Here is a 24,094-nt window from a genome sequence, read left to right on the forward strand (position 1 = left end):
ATAACGGGAGAATTTTGAGTCTAAAATTGATACTAACCTCACAACAACTGACAAAATTAATTTCGTGGCTTTACTGTTGTAAACAACTATTAATGTTTTTTTGTGAAAAAAAAGTACAAAAGGGCCTTACACTGTCAACTTTTACCGAATCAATTTTGTTTCCTGAAAGAGTTTTCGAAGTGTAATCAACTGATAAAACTTCATTCATAATATCAAGAATGCTGTGTCAGTTTATCATTTTCAACAACTCTTACGAGAAACAAGCTGACGCTGGTTGAGAATGACGACTCGGGACACTTTTCTTACAGGGGTCACGGATATTAATGACAAGTGAATTTCCTAATTTGCTTTTATATAAAGCCAAGCTTTTTAGATTTTTTTTTCAAATTACCAAAAACATTTTTCAAATTACTAAAAAAAAAAAGACTTTCAAGTCCAAAATTGATACTAGCCTCCTCCAACTGTAAATACCATCCCGGACAAATTCAGGAATGTTTGCTAAATGACAAATACACGCTAATACACACCCATACATTGGAAATGAGAAAAGACGGAGTGAGAAGAGGAACCGAGAAGCAAAGTTTCCATATTTGTCTTGATTTCCTGTGCCATGCCGCAATCAAACTTATTCCCATCGTTCTACATGTCTGCGTCGTTATGCGTGAATAGGTTTGAATTGATTTGTCATGTTGTATGGATTCCTTCGATTTCTTCTTTCCTATACACAGTTTCTCAGCCATTCTAATTGCACCGCACTCTCTCATTTTACTTTTCTTTCTGAAACGAATTTCGAAAAAATAAAGTCTCAATTCAGTCTCCACCTACTTATTTTGTGCTACTAAATTTTTGATCTTATCGCAACATTTTTTCTGTCGTTGCTAGACAAGTGCCACCTCCTCATCCTTCCTAATGATGACAGTACTCACAAGAATGTATCAGCGTTGATAAAACATGAATCTCTCTTGCAATCATCTATTGACATTATATATCCTTCCACCGATCAAATCGAAACGGTTGAGAGAAAACGGCAATGAGCCACTACCCTCCTTTTCTTCCGCCGATGAAAAAAAACCGCAATTTTCTCTCCGATCTCTCCGATTTCATTTTTCAACATGCGCACTTGATTTGTTTCTTTTCCCTTGATTAACACTATCGAACATTTGTTTTGTGATCTATGTTCTCCATTTTTCTCCACTTGAATTTTTTCGTGCTAAAATTTATTTTGCATATTTTTTCTAGATCAGACACAAAATGAAGGAACTTGACCCGGACGAGTCAAACCTTCTGTTCGATAATCAGATAACAATCCGGGATGTGATAGAACAGTAAGTGTTCTCTTTTTTCTACTAATTTGTACGACAAACAATTAAATTTTGCAGAGGTCCGTTTTCAAATGTGTACCGAATACTACACGAGCCATCGAATCGGAAATTTATTATGAGATCAATAAATTTGGGCTTATTCAAGAAACACACCGGATTGGGGCCAGAAGGTGGGTGTGATGTATATTGTATTATGGAAAATTCAGAACATTATTTCATCAAATTTAGAAAAAAAATGGAATTTCAAAAAACTTCTTGCATGAAACAAAGTGAAAACGGTCTCGAGTTTTGCTAAAAAGTTAGCGCACGATTTTTTACAAAAAAATATTTAATCGCAAGTAGCGGACTTTCTTATCTCATCTTGATAAAAAATCTCAAAATCGTCAGGTGATCCGTTAAATTTGTGAACTTAAGTCAGAAAATTGAACAAATGCATTCTAATAGTTTGATTTTGGACTCAAAAATAAAACCGTTCATTTTTTCCCTAATTTTTTACATGAAATAGGAACACAGATTTTGTTTGGTGTGATGTCTATATTCAATTTTTGAAATTATACCTAATAAATCAGGTCGATACTAACCCGGTCTAATGTTCTGCAGTTTCCACATTCGAAAAAAGTTTTGAATCTTTAGAAAATGTTTCCAAATGTTTTAAATTTGAAAAAAAAACATTTGGCTCTTTCCGGGAAGAGCGGTCCCAAAGCAGGACCGCCGGTCCCAACGAACTTCGATAACGGTCCCATTGACCCGATAACGGTCCCATTGACCCGAGAACGGTCCCAACGTTCCGATAACGGTCCCAACTTTCCGAAACTGGTTCCAACGGTACGAGAACGGTCCCAACCAAGCTGTCTTGAAAAACCCTTTTCGGAAAACCGAATATTCAATTTTTTCTTTTTTTTTTTCAAAAGTCATTCTTTTTTTTTAAATAGAGACTAAGTCAATATCACGTTGAACTACCACTATTTTAGTGCAATGTTTGTTAGAAAACCAAAATTTCAAGATTTGTGTCATTTTTCGAGTGTTCTAAGCGCGTTTCAGCCTATACCTTAAAAAAAAAGCGCGTTTCAGCCTATACCTTAAAAAAACAAAAAATGTAATGATTTTATTTTGTTGATATCCAGGAATTTCTGTACTTTTTGATTCGGTTTTTTTAGAATTCTCGGTTTTTTTTGCTTTGTATTGCAGGCTTCGGCCAAAACACTTTTTCTGGCATTAAGGCAAACTAGGCCTAAGCCTGTAATTTCAAATAAAAAATCACTATGGAAAATAACCTGTTAAAAGTTCTGAAATTTACAATTATCAGCAAATTTCTCAATTTTGTCGCTGAAACATTTTTCTCAGTTGTCCGAGTAAGGCTGATTGAGCCCGTTGTCGTACCGTTGGGACCGTTCTTGAAAAGTTGGGACCGTTATCGAAACAATGGGGCCGGCGGTCCGAAGATGGGACCGGTAGTCCTGTTTTGGGACCGTTCTTTACGGAAGGAGCCAAACATTTTTATAGCACTCCTTTCATGGTGAGCATGCCATTTTCCATTAAACATTCTTTAACGCGGCCTCAGAATGTTTTTTGGATTTCTCAAACTTAAAAAAACTGTTTTTCAAAATAGTCTAAAAATTATTTTGAGTTTTTTCTAATTTCAAAATTTTCATACCCCTTCAAAGCTATTTTTTTCCCATTGATTTTTGACTTTGCGCCGGAAATGCCCTGAAAGTTCTCAAATCGTATGTGCTCATCCTTTCTCCCCTGTTTTTACGTGTGCTCATCCTTTCTCCCCTGTTTTTTTTTATCTCAATTCATCAATCATTCAATCAGCCATCATGTGTCTGTGTGAACTCTGGGTTTCGATAGAAACAACTGGAATTTCTAAAAATAAAGTCAAAAAATTTCAGAAGTCGACGAAGAAATTCGGATATGTCAAAATCTACAACATCCTTACATTTGTCGACTGGAGAAAAACATCATTAGTACAAACTATCGACATATGATCTTTGAAAATATAGAGGGGCATGATATTTGTTTTGAAATTGTTCAGAGAGCGAGTAGTGGATTTGTATTCTCGGAATATGTAGTGAGGTATGCAAAAGTTGAAAAAAGCTTAAATGAAATAATTATATTTCAGTCACTATACAAAACAACTTCTAGATGCGTTAGACTATTGTCACAATAAGAAAATTGTTCATAGAGATGTTCGACCGCACAATTTAGTTTTGGCGACGTATGTTACGAAGATTTCCGAGAATCAAAAAAATTCGAATTTTAGAAAAGACACCTCGGCACCTATGAAGCTATGTGGATTCGGAGTTGCAAAAGATCTGTCAGAAATAGGAGGCTCCCTGGCTTGCGGTAAGTTTACCTTTCATTTTAATTATCAATTTGAACATACATGTGCTCCTAAAACCATACAAAACATTCCAGGCCGCGTCGGCGTACCTCAGTTCATGGCCCCAGAAATAGTGCGAAAGGATCGAGTGTCATGCTCGTCGGATATCTGGTCTTCCGGTGTCGTCCTTTTTCTTCTACTCGCTGGGCGATTACCTTTCACGGGCTCGACTTCCGATATCTACGAGAGAATCATGCACGCCGATGTTGACGTGGGTTTCTTTTGTTCTTTAGGTTCTATTTCTTTCCTTTTTTCGAATTTCGAAGATACTTTCAGAGTTCAAACTTTGATCTCAAAATGAAAAAGCGAATTACAATTTGGTATATTTTTATCACTCATAGTCTTGACATAACCTTTTCTGAATATTTTCTTTAAAGAGCTGGCTGTGGTGCCTTTGGCGCGATTTGATCTGATTTTTTACTGTTCGTCGGTCTGCTCCTCACTTTTTTTCCTTGAAGTGTCACGTGAATCTAAACTCATTTTTCAAGCTCTTCAAAAGTCTACAGGGTGTCCACAGACGCATGTAGAGTTTCATATATAAGAAAGATTGCTGGACTGTAAAGTAATATCAACTTGACAAGATTAACTAGAAAATTCGATTCTTCATAAAAATATCAAATAACTTTTACTATATGAAATTTGGTAAAACTATTATATACCGTAAAACGTGTAATACATAGAAGATCCTCTAAGTTTTCACTTAGAGCTCATATATTCCTGTAACACATATCAAAAAGTGGTCAATTGACAATCTTTATTATGTTATTAGTAATGATAATATGAAAAACATTTTGTCAGTTGACCACTTATTAATATTTTTCAGTAAAACTGAGATGAATTGGCTCAAAGTGCAGGTATACAGTAGTCTTCTTGTAGAGTGTTTACTGTAGTTTGGGGTAATTTCCAAAAAATTTTAAAATTTATCCGCTTTTAATATTCCTTTTTAAAAAGTTTCTCAATTATAATCTTTTGTTTATCAGGTTGACCGATATATGCCCAATATATCGGAAAGTGCTCGAAACCTCGTCCGTCGAATGTTGTCTGCTGACCCCTCAAAACGAATCTCGGCCAAAGAGGTAGTTGTCAATTTTATCACATCTGCTCGTTCTCTCTTTCCCAAGCTCGAGTTATGTTTCGTTCTTTTTCCTTATTACACAAATTGGTTTGTTATTTTAGTACGAGTGTCAAATGTGAAAAGAAGAAAAAGATACTAATCAGTTCGTGAGATTTTCGTCAGTGAGGCGAGAAATAAAAGCCCCTGGGTTCTAGAAAACGAAATAGCTCGGCTCTACTCAACTCGATTGCGTTGGAATTCAACAAATCGAGCATGATTGTTTTCGAACAACAACAGACTAATGAATGTAAAGTCAACATTTCTCAGGATTTTGAGAATTCCGAACAACTTTTTGTTTTTCAGCTTGATGCTTGCTTAGAAAATTGTATTTGGTGAAGTGAAAACCCCTGGAACACTAGAGGGAGATGGGAAAGAAAAAACACTACAAAAAAAAGGGATTTTGCAGGCACTGAACCACGAATGGATTAGAGACAAAGAGCATATGGCCAGTCGGAAGCATATGAATGATGTCATTGATCACATGCGCAGATATAATGAATCCAGAAAGCTCAAGGTGGGAAAATGGGAAGAACTGGATTACTGTGAATATTGAAACCTTGAGTTTCAAACAGTCAAAACACACCTGCACTCAAACAAGGCTTCGAGTAAAACCCAATCATACTTTAAACTTGCCTATTTTTACTTCTAGAAGAACGGGTTCCCTTCTAGGTGTCATCTATACAAGTGTATCATGTTTCTTGATGATATAGCCTGGCAATTTGTCGCCGACGTATCATCCGTCCCATCTCTTTTCATACAATTTCCGCGGTTTCCTCTCCTCAAATCAGCTGATATCTCGTCCCTGTCTCGGTAGCGGGACGCTTTTGTCATGCGAGACAAAAGTGCCAACACCTTTTCAAAAATTTTCAGAGCAACGTGTTGTCGGCCGTCAATAGTGGCAGGTTTGACGAGACGACTCCCCGGCTCGGCACGCCTCAAACCGCATTCGTTGACGGATCATCGCCAGGTAAAACACGACTTATTCATACTATTTCTATTGTGTGCTCTCGCTATGAGACATCATTCTGGAATCTATTTCTATGATGAGAATTGTGCTCAAATCCGTAAATTATCAGGTGGAGACTGCTGCCAACGTGGAGAATCTACATCCACTGATGCCGCTGAGCCACCAGTGGACAAGGACTTATCTGGAGCATACAAGGTACGGTTTTTGATTGTATTCTTTTAACACGTAACACGATTTCTGAAAAAAAAACAAACAGTGACACCGTTTTTTTAATTGTCTGAAAAATTCATTTTTCCAACTTCTGAATCAAATCAGATCGAACATTTTCAAGAGTCTGGAGCTTGGCTGTCATGTTTCCAATCACTTTGAAAATTTTGGAAGGTGTGAAACAAACCTACACTAAAAACTCTGCATTTACAGATTTTTTCAAAATTTCCTAGTTTTTCAGCTATTTGCCAATTTCTGAAAGTCATTTTTTTTTGGCTCCTTTATGCACGTGAAATGTGAAAAAGCAGGTATCATTTAGAAATTGGCAAATACTTAAGAATTAAAAAAAAACTAACTAAAAACTAAAAAACTAGAATTTTCAGAAAGTTTTGTGAAAACAAAAATTTACATTTAGGTATGTTTTCCACCTTCCAAAGTTTTCAAAGTGACCCTACTTTTGATAGCCAAGCTCCAGGTTTCTGAAAATACTCAATCAACTGAAAAATACGTTTTTGTATGTCTTACTGACTGATACTGTATAGTTTATTGAGATTTTACTAACACTTCATTTTACTATGAGTTGAGTGAATAAAAGGTTCTAAAATCCCAAAAGAACCCTTAGCTTGCATTTTTGCCAATAACATAATTCAGAACGCTTTAATAATTTTACTTGTTACACAGTTCTTTTTTTCCAACTTTGCCCCGACGAAACTACAAGTGCTACCTGTCTACGCTAACCGATCATCATTACCTCTATTGCCACTTGTAATGCGCACGTAAAAATACAAGCAAACACTATTAGCTCGACTCTTGTCCTATTTTTTGCCCTAGAAATATCTGCTCATCAATGGTGAGTCTTTCATTCTCAGGATGGTTTAGACCTTCTGTTCCGGAACTCTTTCCAATAGTAATCCAATAAAAAAACGAAATGGATGATCAAATGCAACACCTCGGGAATCTATCTCTCAGGAGCATCCCTCTTTTAGCGCCACATTAAATTGTCATCTGTTGTAATTTTTGCCGCATCATTTTCTCCATGGGATGGGAGAATGGATAGATAGAGACAGAGGAAAACATTTTTATAATGATGATGTTTTGAATAACGACCGTAATAATTGATCTCTCAAAGTTGCGTATAATGAGGCGGATCTTTTCAGGTTCTGGGGAGCTTGGATGCTATCAACAGTCTACTTGACCCAGGATCCTACAAACCCGGAAGTACTACATTCCAAAAAATTCATGATGATGGAAGTGTCAGAAATTTGCTAAGGGTAGGTATTTTATTTATCAAACTGGATGTTGGCCGAGATTGGTCCCAAAAATATGAGTTTTTAACAAAGATCAACTTTTTAGTCGTGTTGTTGGTTAGGAGAGGTTAACAAGCATTTTCTAAACGTGTTTCACTTTTCCTTCATCCTCGCCTTTTTGAGTCGTCCCTTTTGAAAGTCAACGGAGCACCGGGACGGCAAGCAGCGCGGCGATTTAATTACGAGAACCGCTCTCCAACGCAACTTGAATAGCCTTCTAATGGACATACTCCCTCTTGCCTCATCCCTATGAAGGCTCCGCCTTGCCTTCTCCAACCCTCGCCCATAATTTCATTTTCAACGCACACACACACATACACATACAACACTCAACAGAAGAGCAAGAGGGCCCCTGCGGGCAGGAGCCACCATCGGACCCTTCACTTCAACGACACACACTCATTTGCTTATCTCTACACATTCATTACGGAATCAGTCGACTGTGACCGTCTCGCCAATTCTAAACGCTAACTCGCCAAATTTTCCCCAATTCTGTGACGTATTTTTTTTGCTCTATGGGAGCGAAAGTTCGATAGTGTTCGCTCATGAGAGGAGGTTCAGAATTTGAGAGAACTGTACCATAGGGAACAGTGAAAAAGGAGGGTGAAATGGCATTCGGATTCCGGGACTCATTAGATCAGGTGGGTTTTTTGTGCGATGTGTTTGAGATAGTGGAATACAGTACACAAAATTCAACATTTTGTGAAATTTGAGTTAATTCTGTTTTATGAGCGTATCTATGGATTTTTGACGTTTAAGAGATGAGATACCATAAAAACAAATAGAAGGCCACCCTGTATTTGCACTTTGTGCCTAATTATCTCAATTTCTATAAGAGATATTGAGAAAGTGTCAAATGACAACATGTTAGTAATATTATGACAAACATTTTATCAGTTGACAGAATTTTGATATGTTTTATGGAAATTGAGATAATTGAGCTCAACATGCAGTTACAGGGTGACCTTCTTGTAGAGTGTTTACGGCAATTACGAATTTGATGCTTTATTGTCAGAAAACATTATCAAAAAATTAAAATAGATGTTGAAATATTTTTTAATTCAATTTTCGACTAGTTTTTATCGCGATAGTCATTAAATAGAACGTAATTTAATACAGGGTTTTTCCAAAAACACCAAAAAACGAAGTAAACGAAACGTACGTTTGTAAGTTTCTGTTTGAATTCCGAATTTATTTTTATTCGAGTCAAGTATTTCAACACTTTTCAAACGCACATATTTTGCAAAATTCGTTAACTTTCAAAGATTTTAAGAACCTCTACCTCTCAAAGTTAGAACTTGGATCGCTTAAAAATAAGAAATACCACGTTTTTTAGCTATTTTTTGTCCGAAAACTGATTGGCTGACAAAATGACAAGAACGCTATGACATGTTACTTGTATATATGTTGTTAGTGAGTTCTGTGGCTGCTCCAGTTGTGTTGTTGGGTGATGGGGACAAAGAGGCGGTCCTCCAGCCCTGGAGAGAAGTAGAAGAAGAAGAAGAATCTCTGAAGAAGAAATAGAAGAGTGACGGCGGTGGCGGTGGCGGCGGGCTTGTCTCAAAAAAGCCCTTCGCTCGGGCGCCTCTCCTCCCATTTTCCCCGTCTCTCTGACCCGTATCTCTCTCGGTTCTTCTTCTGCCGGTCCTCTTCAGAGAGCAGTCCTCTCCCGCCGGTTGCCGGTCCCACCCCAATCCCGCCTCGAAATCAAACGGCGGTAATATTCCTCCCATCTCTCAAGATTTTTGCTATCTCTTTCTCCTATTTTTCTTCTTTCCAGTCTCAAATCAAAATCTCACTCAAAATTCTTTGCTTCTTCCTTAATCCATCCTCCAACACCATCATTTAGTCCGAGGTGTTCGTCGAGAGATCCCTGTATGGATTCGACGCTGTTCCACAACTCACTCCTGGCGATCCTCATCGGCTCATTCCTGATCTTCTTCGTGTGTGTTCTTGTGATCGGAGCATTAAGCGATCGTGGCCTGTGCTGTCACGACTCGTCGTTCGTTTCGCATGTCGTCGGCAATAGCCACCACCAGCAGCAGCAGCACAACGCCGCCACCAATGGAACACACCTCGTCGGAAGACAGTACCACCACCACGACGGCACAATATCAGACGCCATGCCAATCGTCGTCGTCATGCCTCGATGTGACTGTGGCGGTGGGGACAAGTGTGTCGTTCCTGAAAGCGAATCACCTAGTATCCAGCCCGACGAGTCTAGTAGTGGATATTACGGAGAGCAGTTCAACACTGGTAATCTAAAGAGTTGTGAAACTGGGACACTGGGATAGTAAGATAGGAAACTTATTCTGAAAATACCTTTGAGATTTTAAATCTCAAATAAATATGGTCTATGCTTCTCGGAACCACTTCTCGCCCGTTTATGTTCCCTTAAGTAGAGCTGAAGTGGCACAAATAATTAAGAGACCATCTTTTTAAATGTGTTTTGGTTCAGTGAATAACCTCAAAACTAACCAGCTATAATTATAATTGAAGAAAAAAATTATAAAATTCCATCCCGTCCTCATCATATATTTGTTTTCAGTTGTATGACAAAATCAACGCGTTGCCGTGCGAGCCAGTGGTTACGGAGGTCGATACGTCAACTCTTCGAAAAGAGGTAACTTTTTTTCAAAAGTTTTGTAGAAAGAAAAAATGAAACAAAACAAAATACGACTATTAGCACATGATGACAGCTTGTTAAAATCTCATCCTCTTTCTTCTTCTGTCGTAAACATTTGGTTGCGGTCGGGTAGCCACCTCTCTCGTATTGCCTTGAAAAACAATGAAAACAACACGTCTCCCATCCCCATGCTAAGCCAAAGAAAACGCATTTTATCAAAATTCGAATCAAAAGTGCTGAAATGTGGGCTGTTTGACTTGATGGTCCCGGGAGACCAATCAGTTCTCACCGCATTGGCGCGTTTTTGCCTGAGCCTATTTGAATCAAAAAGCCGCGCCGCACTTTTTTGTTTTGCCAATAAATTTGAAGCAAAACGGAAAAAGAGCAATTTTTCACAGGGAAGTGTTGTCGAAAAGGGTTGATAAATTGAGCTATAGAATATGGAAGAAAGAAGCAACACAAGAAACAAGACGAAGAAAACGTCAGAAATTGATGTCAGAAGAGATGTGAACTCATTTGGGAATTCCACAATGAAGTGTTTTCTGACACGGCGATAGTTTGAAAAATGCATAAATTAACTAGTTTGAAACAATAGCAAATAACTAGAAAATTTTTCAAAAAAAGAAAAGAAACAGGAGGCTCAAATTTTATATTTTCTCTGTTTCAGACAGTTCTACAAATCGACGGTCTTCTTGGTCCTAGTCCAGAAGCGTTGGAACTTCGACAATTGCTCAACTCACGACATTTAGCGGTAAGTGATTTTTTTAACACCCCCAACCAATAGTTATGCATACTATAAACTCGCTCACTCTCTCACAGAAAAAATGCCATTCTAAGAAACAATTGGAACATTATGGGACCACCATAATCCACCTTTTTTTGCTACACACTCTCTTTTTTTTGCAACGTCTTCGCTGCTTTTTTGAGGGGATTAGCGACGTTCTCTGTTGGAAAAAAGAGTTCATGGTACATCTGAAAATTTTTTAGATAAGTACAGAATTTTGAACGTATCTCCAAAAGTCCATAATTTTGTACTTCACATGACGCTGGTGAAAGAGTGAGAGAGAGAGAGAAAGAGAGAGAGAGAGAGAGAGAGAGAGAGAGAGAGAAAGAGAGAGAGAGAGAGAGAGAGAGAGAGAGAGAAAGAGAGAGAAAGAGAGAGAGAGAGAGAGAGAGAGAGAGAGAGAGAGAGAGAGAGAGAGAGAGAGAGAGAGAGAGAGAGAGAGAGAGAGAGAGAGAGAGATATGACATTATTTTTCTCGATATATGTCGGATATATCGAGGCGAAATGTCCAGAGAGTGAAAAGTCGCCCGAAAAATTGTGATTAATTACACGCCATCTGCTATCTCTCGCTTCATCCACAGCCGCATTGTTCATTTCAAAGCTCAAAAGTTATATAGAGAAGCACCGGTGGGACAAGATAATTATACGAGAGCATTGAAAATTGAAAAGAAATACAAAATCACCATAAAACTTTTATTTTCTAATACCAACTCTTCTGTCGTTTCAAGAGAATTCCGAAAGACAGTACTATTACACGGGTTCTTTAATTAGAGAAAGCCCTTCTATTTTCCCAGCCAATTTTCAGAAGTTCTTCATCGAAAAATTCGGAGAACTCTTGTTCAAAGTTTATGAAAATCTATTAACTTCATCCAAACTGAGAAGGTTTTTGAGCATCAAAGACACTTTCAACGATTTTCCATAAACTTGTCCAATTCCCATCCTTTCATAGAGGCTCTCATAAAACAGTTTTCCAGTTTTTTTTTAGTTTTTGTAGTAATGACCTCAGGTCTCATTTTGGGTAGTACCTTCTTGAGAGATCTTATACTCAAACTTTTCTTTAAAAATACTTTCAACTCTTGGTGCAACTTGTTAAATAATTCGCACTTCCGATCTCTGTTCAAAAATGCAGGAGTGCAGAAACAAACAACTTGAAAATAGTGAGAGCAAAAAGTACTTATGATGGTACCTGTTTGACTTTTGTTCTCCACCTCTGCAAGATACTGTTAGTCAAAACCCTTTTCCCCAGTGATTGGCTTTCAATGGCAAGCACTAATACTGTTTCGAAATATGCTCTTTTCAAGGAAAGTTTTTTTTTTTGAAAATTTTTGTTTAGAAATTTATAAATAACAAGGACCTATAAATTGGAGAAGCTGAACTATAAAATTCCATAAAACCTCTCATAGAATGGACCCTTAACGTTAAATTTTGTATCACTTTTTCTCGATTTCTGTCAAAGATATAAGAATGTTGTCTAAAAATTATTCATCGTAACGCCACAAACATTTTTTTCAGTTTTCCACATTTTAAATATCTTACAAGGCAGCCAAAAAAATCAGTTCAAACGTAACAGAATGGGGACTTCTCTATCGCAGGTTTTCGGAATAGCATTAACCTAAACCTAGAAGTTGGAAAAGTTAAACTAAAAACTTGAAAGTAACTTATGAAAAAGTATAGATAGAATTGTAGGACCGAGCAAAATATTCTAGATACTCATAAAATTAATCATTTCTGTTTCAGAGTTGTGTTCAAGCTTTGGATGTCGTTGTCTGTGAAATCCGCGATGCAAAAAATGAAACGGGCGGTTCCGGTGACAAAGATCCCAATGTAAGTTATTCAAAACCAAAGTTTAAACCATACTTGCAAAATCAGGGCCCGGCCCGCGGGCCGAGCCGAAGATTTCCAGGACCCGGGCTGGGTACTCCAAATTTAAAAAAAAATTCTGATATTTCAGAAATTTTTTCATATTTTTTTGTGAAAGAACTATTTTGTATGGACAATCCTATCTTAAAATTTTTTTTCTTGTCAGAGAAATTCTTCATTTTTTTCTGTTGACCCCAAAAATAATTTTGAAAGACAGAAAAATTGTTTTCCAAATATCCGGGCTGAGACGAGCCCGGGCCGGGCCCTGAAGATTTTGCAAAAGCCCGGCCCTATGCTTTAAACTCTCTCCTATTATGTATGCTTTAAACTCTCTCCTATTTTTTCAGTGTGTCTCAAGTGATCCTGCGCCAGCATACTTAAACGGAGGCGTACTGCCATTAGGTTCCCAGAGGGCCGGAACATCCTACGAGCATTTCAATCATTCGGCTGTCCACACGTCATGTCAGTTTTTGATTATTTATCCGATCTGACAACTTGATTGACTATTCTGAAAATTCCGAATCAGAAAATAGTCAAGATCCGCCTTTTCTCCTAGCGGATCTATTCATGTATAAAATAGTTGTTATTCTTTTCATTTTCTTACTTTTTTATTTTTCCAGACGACGAAGAAGAGGAAGACTTGTACGACTGCATGTCTCGGTTAAGGCTTGTTCAGTTCCAAAAGGATACACAGGAGCCAATGGGTATCACGTTAAAGGTGAACGAGGATGGAAGGTGTTTTGTGGCAAGGATTATGCATGGTGGCATGATTCATAGGCAAGGTTAGATATTTTGAATTTTAAATAAATTCGGAAAAAAGCCTTTACTAGAGACAAAAGTTATATACGCTTCGTGTCTTCTGAAACTAAGTTTTTGAAGACTTGTGAGTTTTGATGACAAGTAATTAACCAAATTTAAAAACTAGAAAAGCCATTTTTAAATTTTCGAAAATTTCGAAAACATTGTGACTGAAATTTCGAGAAATTTTTGGGAAATTTTTTTTAATTGCGTTCGGTGGTAAAACATATCTAGAAGGAAAACATTGCATTCAAAGAATTTTTTGAATGTTCCTAGTTTTTCAGCTGTTTGCCGATTTCTGAAAGGGTCTGTTTTTGGCTCGTTTTTGTACTGTGAACGTGAAATAGGGGTTTTCAGTAATCGGCAAATTGCTGAAAACTAGGAATTTTGAAAAAATGTTGTGAATTCAAAGTTTTCAAATTATATTGGTCTGTTTCACTTTCTCCAACATTTTTCGAAGTGGTTAGAAACTTAACAGCCTTGCTCCAGACTCATGCAAATAGTCAAAATTACCCGAAAATGAACTGAGAAATACGGTTTTGTTTATCTTATTGGCCGGTACTGTAGGTCTACTCATTTTTTCCGCTTTAATAGAACATATTATTGGAAAATAATGTAATTCTAGCTTTTAAAAATTGAAGAATTCGTAGCTAAATCAAGAATGTTCAACTTGCAAGTAAGGCCTTTGTGTGGTCACAGAAGATCATTCATTTTTCCTGTAACTTCCTTAAGTCTACTGTAATTTCAAAAATTCTTTCACGTTTTCTAGTTATGAAAAAATTTCACAACACTTTGTCTGTCGATTTTTACCAAACGATTCTCGTAAACCACTTGTCAGTTTCTCTCAAATGGAGATGATGTTCTGACAGGAAGCTAGTATTTTTCGGAGCGATTCAATATGATACAACAGTAATGACATCATTTTGTTTAGAAACAACGACTTTTCTGTTTTTGTTCCACTAATTACAGTAATCCAAGAAACAATCGAGAAGTTAATTACAATATGAATCATTAATTCCAGCTACTCTCCATGTTGGCGACGAGATTCGCGAGATTAACGGAATGAGTGTTGCTAACAGAAGTGTAGAATCGCTCCAGGATATGCTTCGTGATGCACGAGGACAGGTCACATTCAAAATCATTCCATCCTATCGATCCGCGCCGCCAGCATGCGAGATTTTTGTTCGCGCCCAATTTGACTATGAACCAATTCAAGATGATTTGATTCCGTGTCCACAAGCAGGAATTCCTTTCAAAACTGGGGACATTCTGCAAGTGATTTCCAAAGATGATCACAACTGGTGGCAAGCTCGATTTGTGTCCTCATTCCCATCTATAGGAAATTCTTCTAATGGTTAGTAACCTTTATAGTATTCAAATTACAAATACTTTAATTTTCAGCGCAAAGAAGTAGCCAACAACAAGTCGCCGGTCTCATTCCATCTCCAGAACTTCAAGAATGGAGGACTGCGTGTTTGGCAATGGAGAGATCCAAGAACTCTTGTAATAGTAATACTAACCCCCATTTTCTAACAGAACAGAATATCATCATCTTTTCTTCCAGCTCATTGCATGTGGTTTAACAAAAAGAAGAAGTATTACACGACAAAATATCTTCAAAAACATTCGGCCCTGTTTGATCAGCTGGATTTGGTGACTTATGAGGAGGTGAGCAATGTTTTTATTAGAGGTAAAAGTTTGATTTATTGTTTTCAGGTAATGAGACTGTCTCAATACCGTCGGAAGACACTCGTACTTCTTGGAGCTCATGGAGTTGGTCGACGACATATAAAGAACACGCTGATACATAGACATCCAAATAGATTCGCTTATCCAATTCCACGTATGAAAAATAAGAAAAACTATTCAAAGAATATTAAACTTTCAGACACTACAAGGCCACCACGAAAAGATGAGGTGGATGGGAAACACTATTATTTTGTTACCAATGAGCAGATGATGGCGGATATTCAGAACAATGAGTATCTGGAATATGGCACACACGAAGAGAGTGAGTTTTTCTGAATTTTGACAGTTAGTGAACCAATTCTTGTTTAGGTATGTATGGAACCAAATTGGAAACAATCAGAAACATTCATAAAAGTGGAAAAATTGCGATTCTAGATGTCGAGCCACAAGCTTTGAAGGTTCTCAGAACTGCTGAGTACTCTCCATTTGTAGTGTTCATTGCGGCTCCAAATTTGCAAGGAATGCAAGATGTGAGATTGGACATTTACCGTGCTGGCCTTAAATATATGAAAAAACGAGTTTTCCTCTGATTTCTGCCGTTTTCAGTAGTCTGTAGCTTGGCTGTCAAGTGCCCGATCACTTTTTGAATATTCGCGTTCATAAAACAGACCTAGATCAAAAGCTTTGCAATTATGGATTGTTTCGAACATTCCTAGTTTCTCAGTTATTCGCCGCTGTCTGAAGGACACGTCTTTTTTCCTGTTTATGTACAGAAGACGTGAAGAAAGCAAGTGTCCTTGAGGAATAGACAAATATTTGGAAATCTAGGATGTTCGAAAAAACTCTGTGCATGGGAAGCTTTTAAACTAGATCTGTTTTACACATTCCAAAAATTTCAATGGCTAACATGGCTGAAAATCAACTGAAAATCACATTTTTCATATATTTATGGCCATCACTGTGCATTTCCCAACAAAAAATGTTGTATTTCAGCCTGATGGATCTTTGGAGAAACTTCTGAACGAATCAGATGTTCTACGACAGGCTTTTGGCCATCTTTTCGACTTCATCATCACCAACAGCGACATCGACGACACAATTTCTCAACTAGAACGATTAGTCGAGAAACTTCCAGCTTACCCGCAATGGCTTCCTGTCACTTGGGTCTACTGATCTCAAACACACCGTTTAGGAATATTTTCATGAAAAAAATCCCTTTAACAATTTCCCAAAATCAATCCAGTTATTTTTCTCCTCCTTCCCTCTCACCGGTGACACAATTGTCTGTCAAAAACAAAATAATTCAGTTTGAATAGGTGATTTCAGTAAAAACTATGTCTATTTTCAAAATCTGTTCAGTAGTTTTTACGATCTCAAAAATTTCAAATAAATTCAGTTTTTCAATTCTTCTGTAAACGTTTCCCTGGGTATTTGTTCTGGAGTGTAGGTTATATAAATATATTATTTTGTCAAACCAACCTTTTTTTTCAAATCCATCACTTTTTTTGATTGGAGCAACAAGTAGACCCCTTCATCTATATTCTAACACGTTTTTACGGTACATGGCCAATTTCTATGCTCATCACGTTCCATTGTTCTTGTGATAGATAATAAATTTGGATTATTTTCAATTTGCGTTTATTAGATGTGTTGATTTATTAAACAGATTAAATTGAATTTTGAAAGAAAAAAACCCCGTGAATGGTAAGATTTTTTGAAGGATGAGACAAAAAAAATTGAAAACTGTGATCTGAAATATGAGAGGAAACATAATGACAAGAGAAAATTAAAAATCGGAAAGTTGTTTCACTGACTATTATTTAAAATACCTGGTATATGAAAACCAAAAGTGGTAAAAACTACATGTTTAATTAATGACACCAGGAATACAAAAAATACAAAGGCTCAAAAATTGGAAAAAGAAATAGACTGTGCTACATAGTGTGGCAAGTCATTCGCATGAGCCCGAACAATGAAAACAGAGCTGAGAGGGATCAGAAAGAACGGGAGACATTTGAATAGGGAGAAATGAATAGCTATCACAACGAGACATTTTTACCAACATTGATAAAATCATTGATTTTGACTAGCCAAGAATGGAGAGGCAAACGAAACCTCAATTGCATGCAAAAAGTTTTTGTGAAGTAGTTCAATTTGAAAAAATATAACAAAACTTCTACACAACAATTAGAAAAAACAAAAATGATTATTCCTATGACATTGTGGCTCCAAGTTGCTTCCTCACTTTCTCATACACAACATATGAAATACTGACTGCTGGTATTACCTGAAAATTCGTATAACTATTTATTCAATTTTTGCAAGACGCACGAGGGTTCAAAACCTATTGTCAGAAATCGTGCACCAGATAACTTTTAAAACAAGCATACAGTACCGACTAATAAAATACACAAAAGGAATTTTCCAATAGAACTTCAGCGATTTTGATCCCTTGGAGCTTGACGGTCCAGTTTCCGATATCTTTGAAGATTTAAGAGGGTCTAAACCAATTGAAGAGGGTCTACCATTAAAATTTTTGCATTCACAGACTGAAAATCATTAGCTTTTTCAGCTATTTGCGCATTCTTGAAAGACATCCGTCTTGGCCCGTTTTTGTACTGGAAACGTGAAAAAAGCAGATGTCTTTCAGAAATCGGCAAATAGTTAAAAAACTAGGAATTTCCCTAAAATTCTCTGAATGCAAAATTCTCAATCCAGGTCTATTTTACACCCTCCAAAATTTTCATAGTAATTGGAAACTTGACAGCTGGGCTCCAGACTCTTGAAAACAGTCAAAATGACCCAAAAACGTTTGACATTCAACTAACAAAAATCTGAAGCGAAATCGGAAACGATTTACGACAATGAGTTCTGGATGGATGGGAAGACGTACCTTCATAAAATTGGGAGTGATTCCTCGATACAGCCCTGTGAAGCCTTCATTCTGAAGGATGTGTTTGAACTGACCGATCATGGTGTCCGGCTGAGAAGAGTTCTTCGGTGAGATAGCTGAAAATTCAAGTTCAACTTTCCAATAAATCATGAAGAACACAAACCTCTCGCCTGCAATCGTGTTCTCACCAAAGCCAATGGGTAACTAGCTAGTTGACCGCATGTTGAACTACAGGTTCCACACGCAAGTAGAGCCAATACACCTGGCTCCGTATGCTCCGTATAGTATTGTGTGTAGCATGATTTTAAAGTTTCGTAGACGGTGAGATCGATTCCAGCATAAGGGATGATTCCGAGGAGATTGGGTAGATATCCCTGTAAACATAACTGTTTTAGTCAGTCTGATCCGATATACAACAAACCTTATAGAAACATCGGATTCCTTCTTTGTCGTACATCTTATGAGCAAAATGTATCATTCCTCTATCCAGTTGACCCGTTCTTCGCAACGCTAACCTCGTTTTCATGACTTCCATTGGATAGATAGCTGTTTGTGAAATCGCACCCGCTGAAATGTTATGTTTAACTTGAGATCCCGAATTCTCGACTCAAATTCAGTTTTGATTTTTTAGTCTCCATTGCAGTAACTTGGTTAGAGAATGGGTGCCAAATGAAATAACCCTCTGTGAAAGTGCAAAAACGGATTCTGGTTATTCAATTATCCTATTAGGTTGTTCAATAAATAGTGGTCTCTTTCAATTCGCTCTACCGTTGCTTATCCAATTTTGGGTTTTTTTCAATTCTGTTTTTATATTTATAGACGTCACACATTGCATGTTTAATAGACATTTAAAAATTCCGAATGGACTGTCTAACGGCCGAGGATTTTCTCGATAACAGACACATACTCAAAAGTGTTTCTTTGATCATATGTCTCCAAGGTCTCTCGAACAACGACCATTAGCGAGCAAAGTGCAAAATGTTAGACGTAGACCTCATCTCTCGAACCACGATTGAAATTTGGTTCAAAAGGTTCGTATAAGAAAATTATGATCTGGATCATAAACCAATACCCAAAAGGCCTAGCCTTAATAAAAATGAAAATATTTTAATGATACTGGAGGAAAAGCTCTGTGCTACTTTGCGTGCATTATCTTTGACAGCCCACCATCCTAATAGCACCGTAACAGATCATGTTCCTCAAACGGGAAGAGCTCGGAGAGTCGATAAAATCGTTCCCCACATTTTGACCAATTTTTAGAAAAAGATCCGATGAGACCTGTCCGTTTCTCTCCTCTCCAGGAAACCGACGATGGACTGGGTCAACAAAACAATCATTGGAGATGATGAACGGGTACTGTATTTTAACAATGCCAGTAAGCACCTATGTCTCTCCGCAAAGGAAACGGTGGAATCGGTCTCAAAAGGCAACCTTCAAGAAAAAATCAGATTTTTCCGATTCGGTTAGAAAGTGCTGAAGTAAAATACCGCAAGCTGCTACCGGATTCCTATGTCATCAACTTTGGCTCTACTGCTTTCAAATAGAAAGTGGTATTTATGCACATCGCTCTCACCTCTAGAGAGCTCAGTGTTGAAATTTTTGCATGACAACGAAAAACCACACGAATATTCGAAGAGCCGTTACAAACTCCATCTTCTAGGAATCGAAGTTTTGCATTGCCCATCGTACACCGCCGACCTGGCACTAGCTAATTACTACCATATCCGATTTCTCCAGAATCGTCTTGCTGGTGAGAAAGTCCATGATCGGAAGGATGTCAAGAAATTTTTGGAACACTGTTTTGCCTCTAAGTCGCCAGAGTTCTACGCGAACGGAATTGCCCAACTTCCGTTGCGCTGGCAAGAAGTTATGAACTCCAATGGCGAAATAATTTCTCAATGATTCTTGTTTTCCTTGAAGAAAAAACTACTTGAAGAAAAGTGACCACTATTTATTGAACAACCTAATATTAAACTGACACCAGAAAACCTCTTAGAACAAGAAGTGCTTTCTAGTCTTCAAACTATAATGATCACTACACCATAACTTATTTTGCAACTCCGCTTACCTGATGAACCCGCAAATAACCGTTCATATGTCGTCAACTCCGCTCCACCTTTATATTCTTGAATCCACCTCTTGATTTGATCGTAGCTCATGAATTTCATAGCTGACTCTGGTGCAATCTTGATGACGTTGATACCATTTCCTCTCCAGAACGACTTGAGTCCTCCTTCGGCATGTAGAAGGTGAACACAGCTGACCACTCCAAGTTTGTTGGTTTTCGTGGAGTTTACCTAAAAACGTTTTCGTTGATGCAAATTATTCTTGCAAATACCGGTAAGGCCAGGAAAGTTGAATTTTAAAATATTTGTCATAATTTTTCTTTAACTCTATCCTATAGAAAAGTTTCAACAATAATCCGTCCTTACGCTAGTTTCGAAATTTCAATATTTCAAACCTTGACCGGATCCGGCCGAGCTGGGAAAGAATTTCGAATTCAAATTCAATCCGGGCCTGCCCGCGACAAGTATGTCGATAATTTTTGTAAAATGTCAGTGCAGACAAGCCGAGTCTCTGTTTTTTGAGTTTCTCTCAGCTAGAACAATCCCCAAACTTTTTGAGACGTGAATGACTATTCCGGCAATAGTAGAATTTTTAAATTAGTACTTCTCTGGAGACACGTGGCCAAATCTTACCTGCAGGTACACTTTGATACGATCGAACGGTGCTGTACACGTTCTCGACATGGCTCCGGCCACTCCTCCAGCCACTAAGTGTCGCCACCAAACACCGGACTGCAATTCTTGTGGTGTGAAGTCTTCAGGCACTTGTCCGTCTTCTCCGATATCAATTATCTGAATGATATTAACGATTATTAGACGTGGGTTTTGGTTATCATACCAAATTGTGCCGCCAGAAATCCACCATTTCTCGCATATCTGTTGACGGGTAGAGGAGCATAAAATCTTGAAATTCGTTCAGGTTGACCGATGATGAACCGGATTGATCCATTCTGAAAAACAAATAGTTAAATTGAGTGCAAACTATTATCAAATAGTTTGCAATCAGTTGGATGTACCGTTTTACTCTCTGCAGGAGTCTGTGTTTTTCAGACTCCCTGACACCGTTTGATAGATTTTCTGGAGCTAGCTCAGCAACTTTAAATAAATTTAAATTGCACTGCCATCCAAAATGCACCGGAAAGTTGAAGACGGTGTCGATTCTGATTGCCACGGGGCCACAGGCTAGCTACTCAGCATTAATAGCAAACTGAAACAGTTGGGAAGCTCACTTTTTTACAATACTCAGCGCTTTGTGATCATCCAAATTGACTCCCATTTCTTTACAGTAGCTCTTGATTTCTGAGACGTCTACTTCTCCATCTCTATTCGAATCAATCTGGTCAAATACTTCCGCTAACCGCGCCTCATGGGCAATCACATAATTGGTGAAGTCGGCATATGTGACACGGTCACTGTCTTCCCGCTTCATTTTGGCAAGTAGTTTCTGCAAAAAACAAAATTTTAGTGATGCTTACAAACAATGTCATTTGTTTGAGCTCTGTCATTGGGCATTTTCATTCAATTCACAACACCAGAAACGCGCAGAAAATTTATTGCGAAAGTTAAGACCACGTCTTACTCATTTCATTTTTTTTTCGAAACACGTAGAGAAATTGGTTTCTTGATGGAATAAAGCTTTCTAATTGCACATACGGGAGCCATTGTAGCTGGAATGTGCGGAGTTTGTGATGAGAGGGCTTGAGTGAGATCTCGAATGTCGATGCTTCCATCGTTATCTGCATCCAACCGGTCGTACATTTCTCGGATTCTGAAAAATTAAGTATGACTACGTTCAATTGTGGGTATCAAAGGATAATTAGTTAGGATCTTGGAAAAGGTTCTCTGGACACAGGTGTTCCACTTTTTGGCAAATGGGAGTTCCAAAAGCAATGTGAAAAATCGTTGGGCTCAATTTTGATCAACCAGGCAATTTTGATTCACTACCTAGAGCAGGACGTGCTTGGGCAGTTTGCCGATGTCTTGGTGAGCATTTAGAGTTTTAGATGGTTTGAAAGCCAAAAGTTGGGTAAAAACCGAAATGATGACCACCGGTCGGTGCAAATCTTGCATAACACATAAACGGCAAAATCGGCTCATATGAAGCCGGCCTGGCTGTATCAACGCTTTTGGTTTAAGTTTGAGTCAAGTTATGCTCCAGTTGGTCATCATCCGAAATCTTCCCGATCGGCAAGTATGGCTTCAAGCACGTTCTAGCTGATCTTCGAGTAATCGCTTAGGAAATTTCGATATTTTCAATCTTTCTAAGCCTCTTATAGTCTTGCACACAAGACAAGACTTACTTTTTCTCTTTTTCCGGTGTCAGATCAATATGTAGCGCGGCATGTGTTGCGATGGCGGCTTCTTTCGACACGGAACCCTAAAATTCATAGTCAGTATGAAAATAAACTATTCTGATAGCCTACCGAGATGAGAGGTTGGTGCTTTGAAGCCTTGAATGGCTGAACTGTTCTGGCATGTTCTTGGATGTTCTTGATGTCGATTAGCTCTGTAATTTAAAAAGTTAGAATCCTGGCTTTAAAATCGGAATAGAGGTTGGCAGCTTTCGATTTTTGCAAGCTTTTGAGCTCACCTTGTTTCTTTTCCTTCAGCAACGGTCCTGCTTGCAACGGTGTTTCAACTGTGACGCTCATCCTGGGAAAAAATTCCAATTCGAACAACGTTTGAAAGAGAAAACTCACTTTTAATGTGTAACCATGTGAAGTCGATGCTGGTCATTGAAAAATCCTATTTGGTTGATGGGTGGAGGAGCTCCAGAAGAAGGAATCCTGAATTTATCGATTTTTGCATTATTCACTAGCCTTTACCACAAGAAAACGACATTAAAATAAACGAGAAAATTTGAAAATTGAAATTCCGCTAAATCTTGATTGTTTTTCAAAAACAAAACGGAAGTAATCTTCCCGAAAAACCTAAGATCATGTGAAATTTTGGGTGGAAAACATATGTTATCGCACACATTCGTCCGGGTCTTAAAAGTGTCCCATCAACTCTACTGGCGTTTCTCGTGTGCAAGGCGTGCAACGCGATGATGACTATGATGTTGTGTATGAGAGGGCAGAGACAAGTGCGAGTGAGGAGAAGTGTAATGTGTGCCCCGCCGTCGGTGGTGTATGTGTGTCTATACAACAATAGAACGAAATTAATGGAAGAAAAACGGAGAACTAGAAGAAGAAGAAGGACGATTGAAGATGATAATACGGAAAATTCAAGGGTTTCTGGATAAGTTCTAGTGAGAAAAGTTTATGGAATGTAAGGTGTGTGAAAATCGGATTATTATAATCCAAATAGTCATGCACTGATTCCAAGCTACGTACGAAGAGATTTGAAATATTGAAAGATTTGTGTTTTAAAAATGATAAGAAGAAGGTGATTCTAAAGACAAACAAATTATGGATATCGCTGACAAACAGAGAGATGTTGTTTTAGGTTTTTGGTATTTTCAAAAAAAGAAGACAGGTGTTTTCTGAAGTCGTTGTGGATTCAGATGTGTTTGGAAGTCTTAGTACATTGACGTGATCATAAATCGGTCCAAAACACTTGATTTTCTATTTCTCTTTGTTACTGTTAAAATTAATATTTGAAGGTTGGTAGAAATGAAGATTCCGTAAATCCTATCAAAGAAACCCATCCATAACGCGCACTTTGAGCTCAATTATCTCGGTTTTTCCAAAAGGTATCAAAAATGTGTCAACCTGTGAATAAAGATCACAATATCACCAATAAAGATCACAATATCACCAATAAAGATCACAATATACCGATATTTTATCAGTTGTCAAGCTTTCGATATCGTTCACAGAATTCGAAATAATTACGTTTAAAGTTGACGGTTTGGATGGACTATTAGAGGAAATATGGTTACTAAGTCTCATCTGTTTCATTCTGAAAAAAGACTTAACAAAGGCCAAATCATCAGCAGATTGAAAAAAAAAACTGGATCTTCGTCATCGCACAGAAGAAACAAGAATAGAATTGAAGAGACAGGCATAAATTGTTGACGAAGACCCAGAACACACACAAATCAATTATGTGTATCTATCACAAATCTATTGATCAA

At 37.8% G+C, this 24,094-nt stretch overlaps 3 protein-coding genes across 3 annotated transcripts; 1 reads left to right on the top strand and 2 right to left on the bottom strand.

The window, feature by feature from the left end:
* Positions 1 to 1,251: 1,251 nt before the first annotated feature.
* Cbr-lin-2 lies at positions 1,252 to 16,230 on the top strand (the record flags this gene model as incomplete). The annotated part of the gene is made up of 20 exons (XM_045240141.1): positions 1,252 to 1,325; positions 1,380 to 1,492; positions 3,215 to 3,398; positions 3,445 to 3,668; positions 3,741 to 3,916; positions 4,686 to 4,787; positions 5,226 to 5,333; positions 5,690 to 5,786; positions 5,896 to 5,981; positions 7,151 to 7,264; positions 9,849 to 9,923; positions 10,594 to 10,677; positions 12,448 to 12,534; positions 12,918 to 13,032; positions 13,191 to 13,352; positions 14,390 to 14,722; positions 14,770 to 14,877; positions 14,933 to 15,379; positions 15,427 to 15,587; positions 16,051 to 16,230. 20 exons carry the CDS (start codon positions 1,252 to 1,254, stop codon positions 16,228 to 16,230), a joined length of 3,030 nt encoding a protein of 1,009 aa, XP_045091487.1.
* On the bottom strand, positions 10,963 to 11,304 carry CBG00134 (the record flags this gene model as incomplete). Its single annotated transcript, XM_002645209.1, has 1 exon — positions 10,963 to 11,304. One exon carries the CDS (start codon positions 11,302 to 11,304, stop codon positions 10,963 to 10,965), a length of 342 nt encoding a protein of 113 aa, XP_002645255.1.
* A 1,039-nt stretch (positions 16,231 to 17,269) lies between the features above and the next one.
* On the bottom strand, positions 17,270 to 22,667 carry CBG00135 (the record flags this gene model as incomplete). Its single annotated transcript, XM_002645210.1, has 12 exons — positions 17,270 to 17,344; positions 17,951 to 18,066; positions 18,114 to 18,324; positions 18,372 to 18,517; positions 20,019 to 20,247; positions 20,650 to 20,808; positions 20,855 to 20,966; positions 21,246 to 21,460; positions 21,670 to 21,784; positions 22,317 to 22,393; positions 22,440 to 22,522; positions 22,607 to 22,667. 12 exons carry the CDS (start codon positions 22,665 to 22,667, stop codon positions 17,270 to 17,272), a joined length of 1,599 nt encoding a protein of 532 aa, XP_002645256.1.
* Positions 22,668 to 24,094: the final 1,427 nt, after the last annotated feature.

This window comes from Caenorhabditis briggsae (assembly GCF_000004555.2).
Source record: "Caenorhabditis briggsae complete genome, chrX, whole genome shotgun sequence".
Taxonomy (NCBI): Eukaryota; Metazoa; Nematoda; class Chromadorea; order Rhabditida; family Rhabditidae; genus Caenorhabditis; species Caenorhabditis briggsae.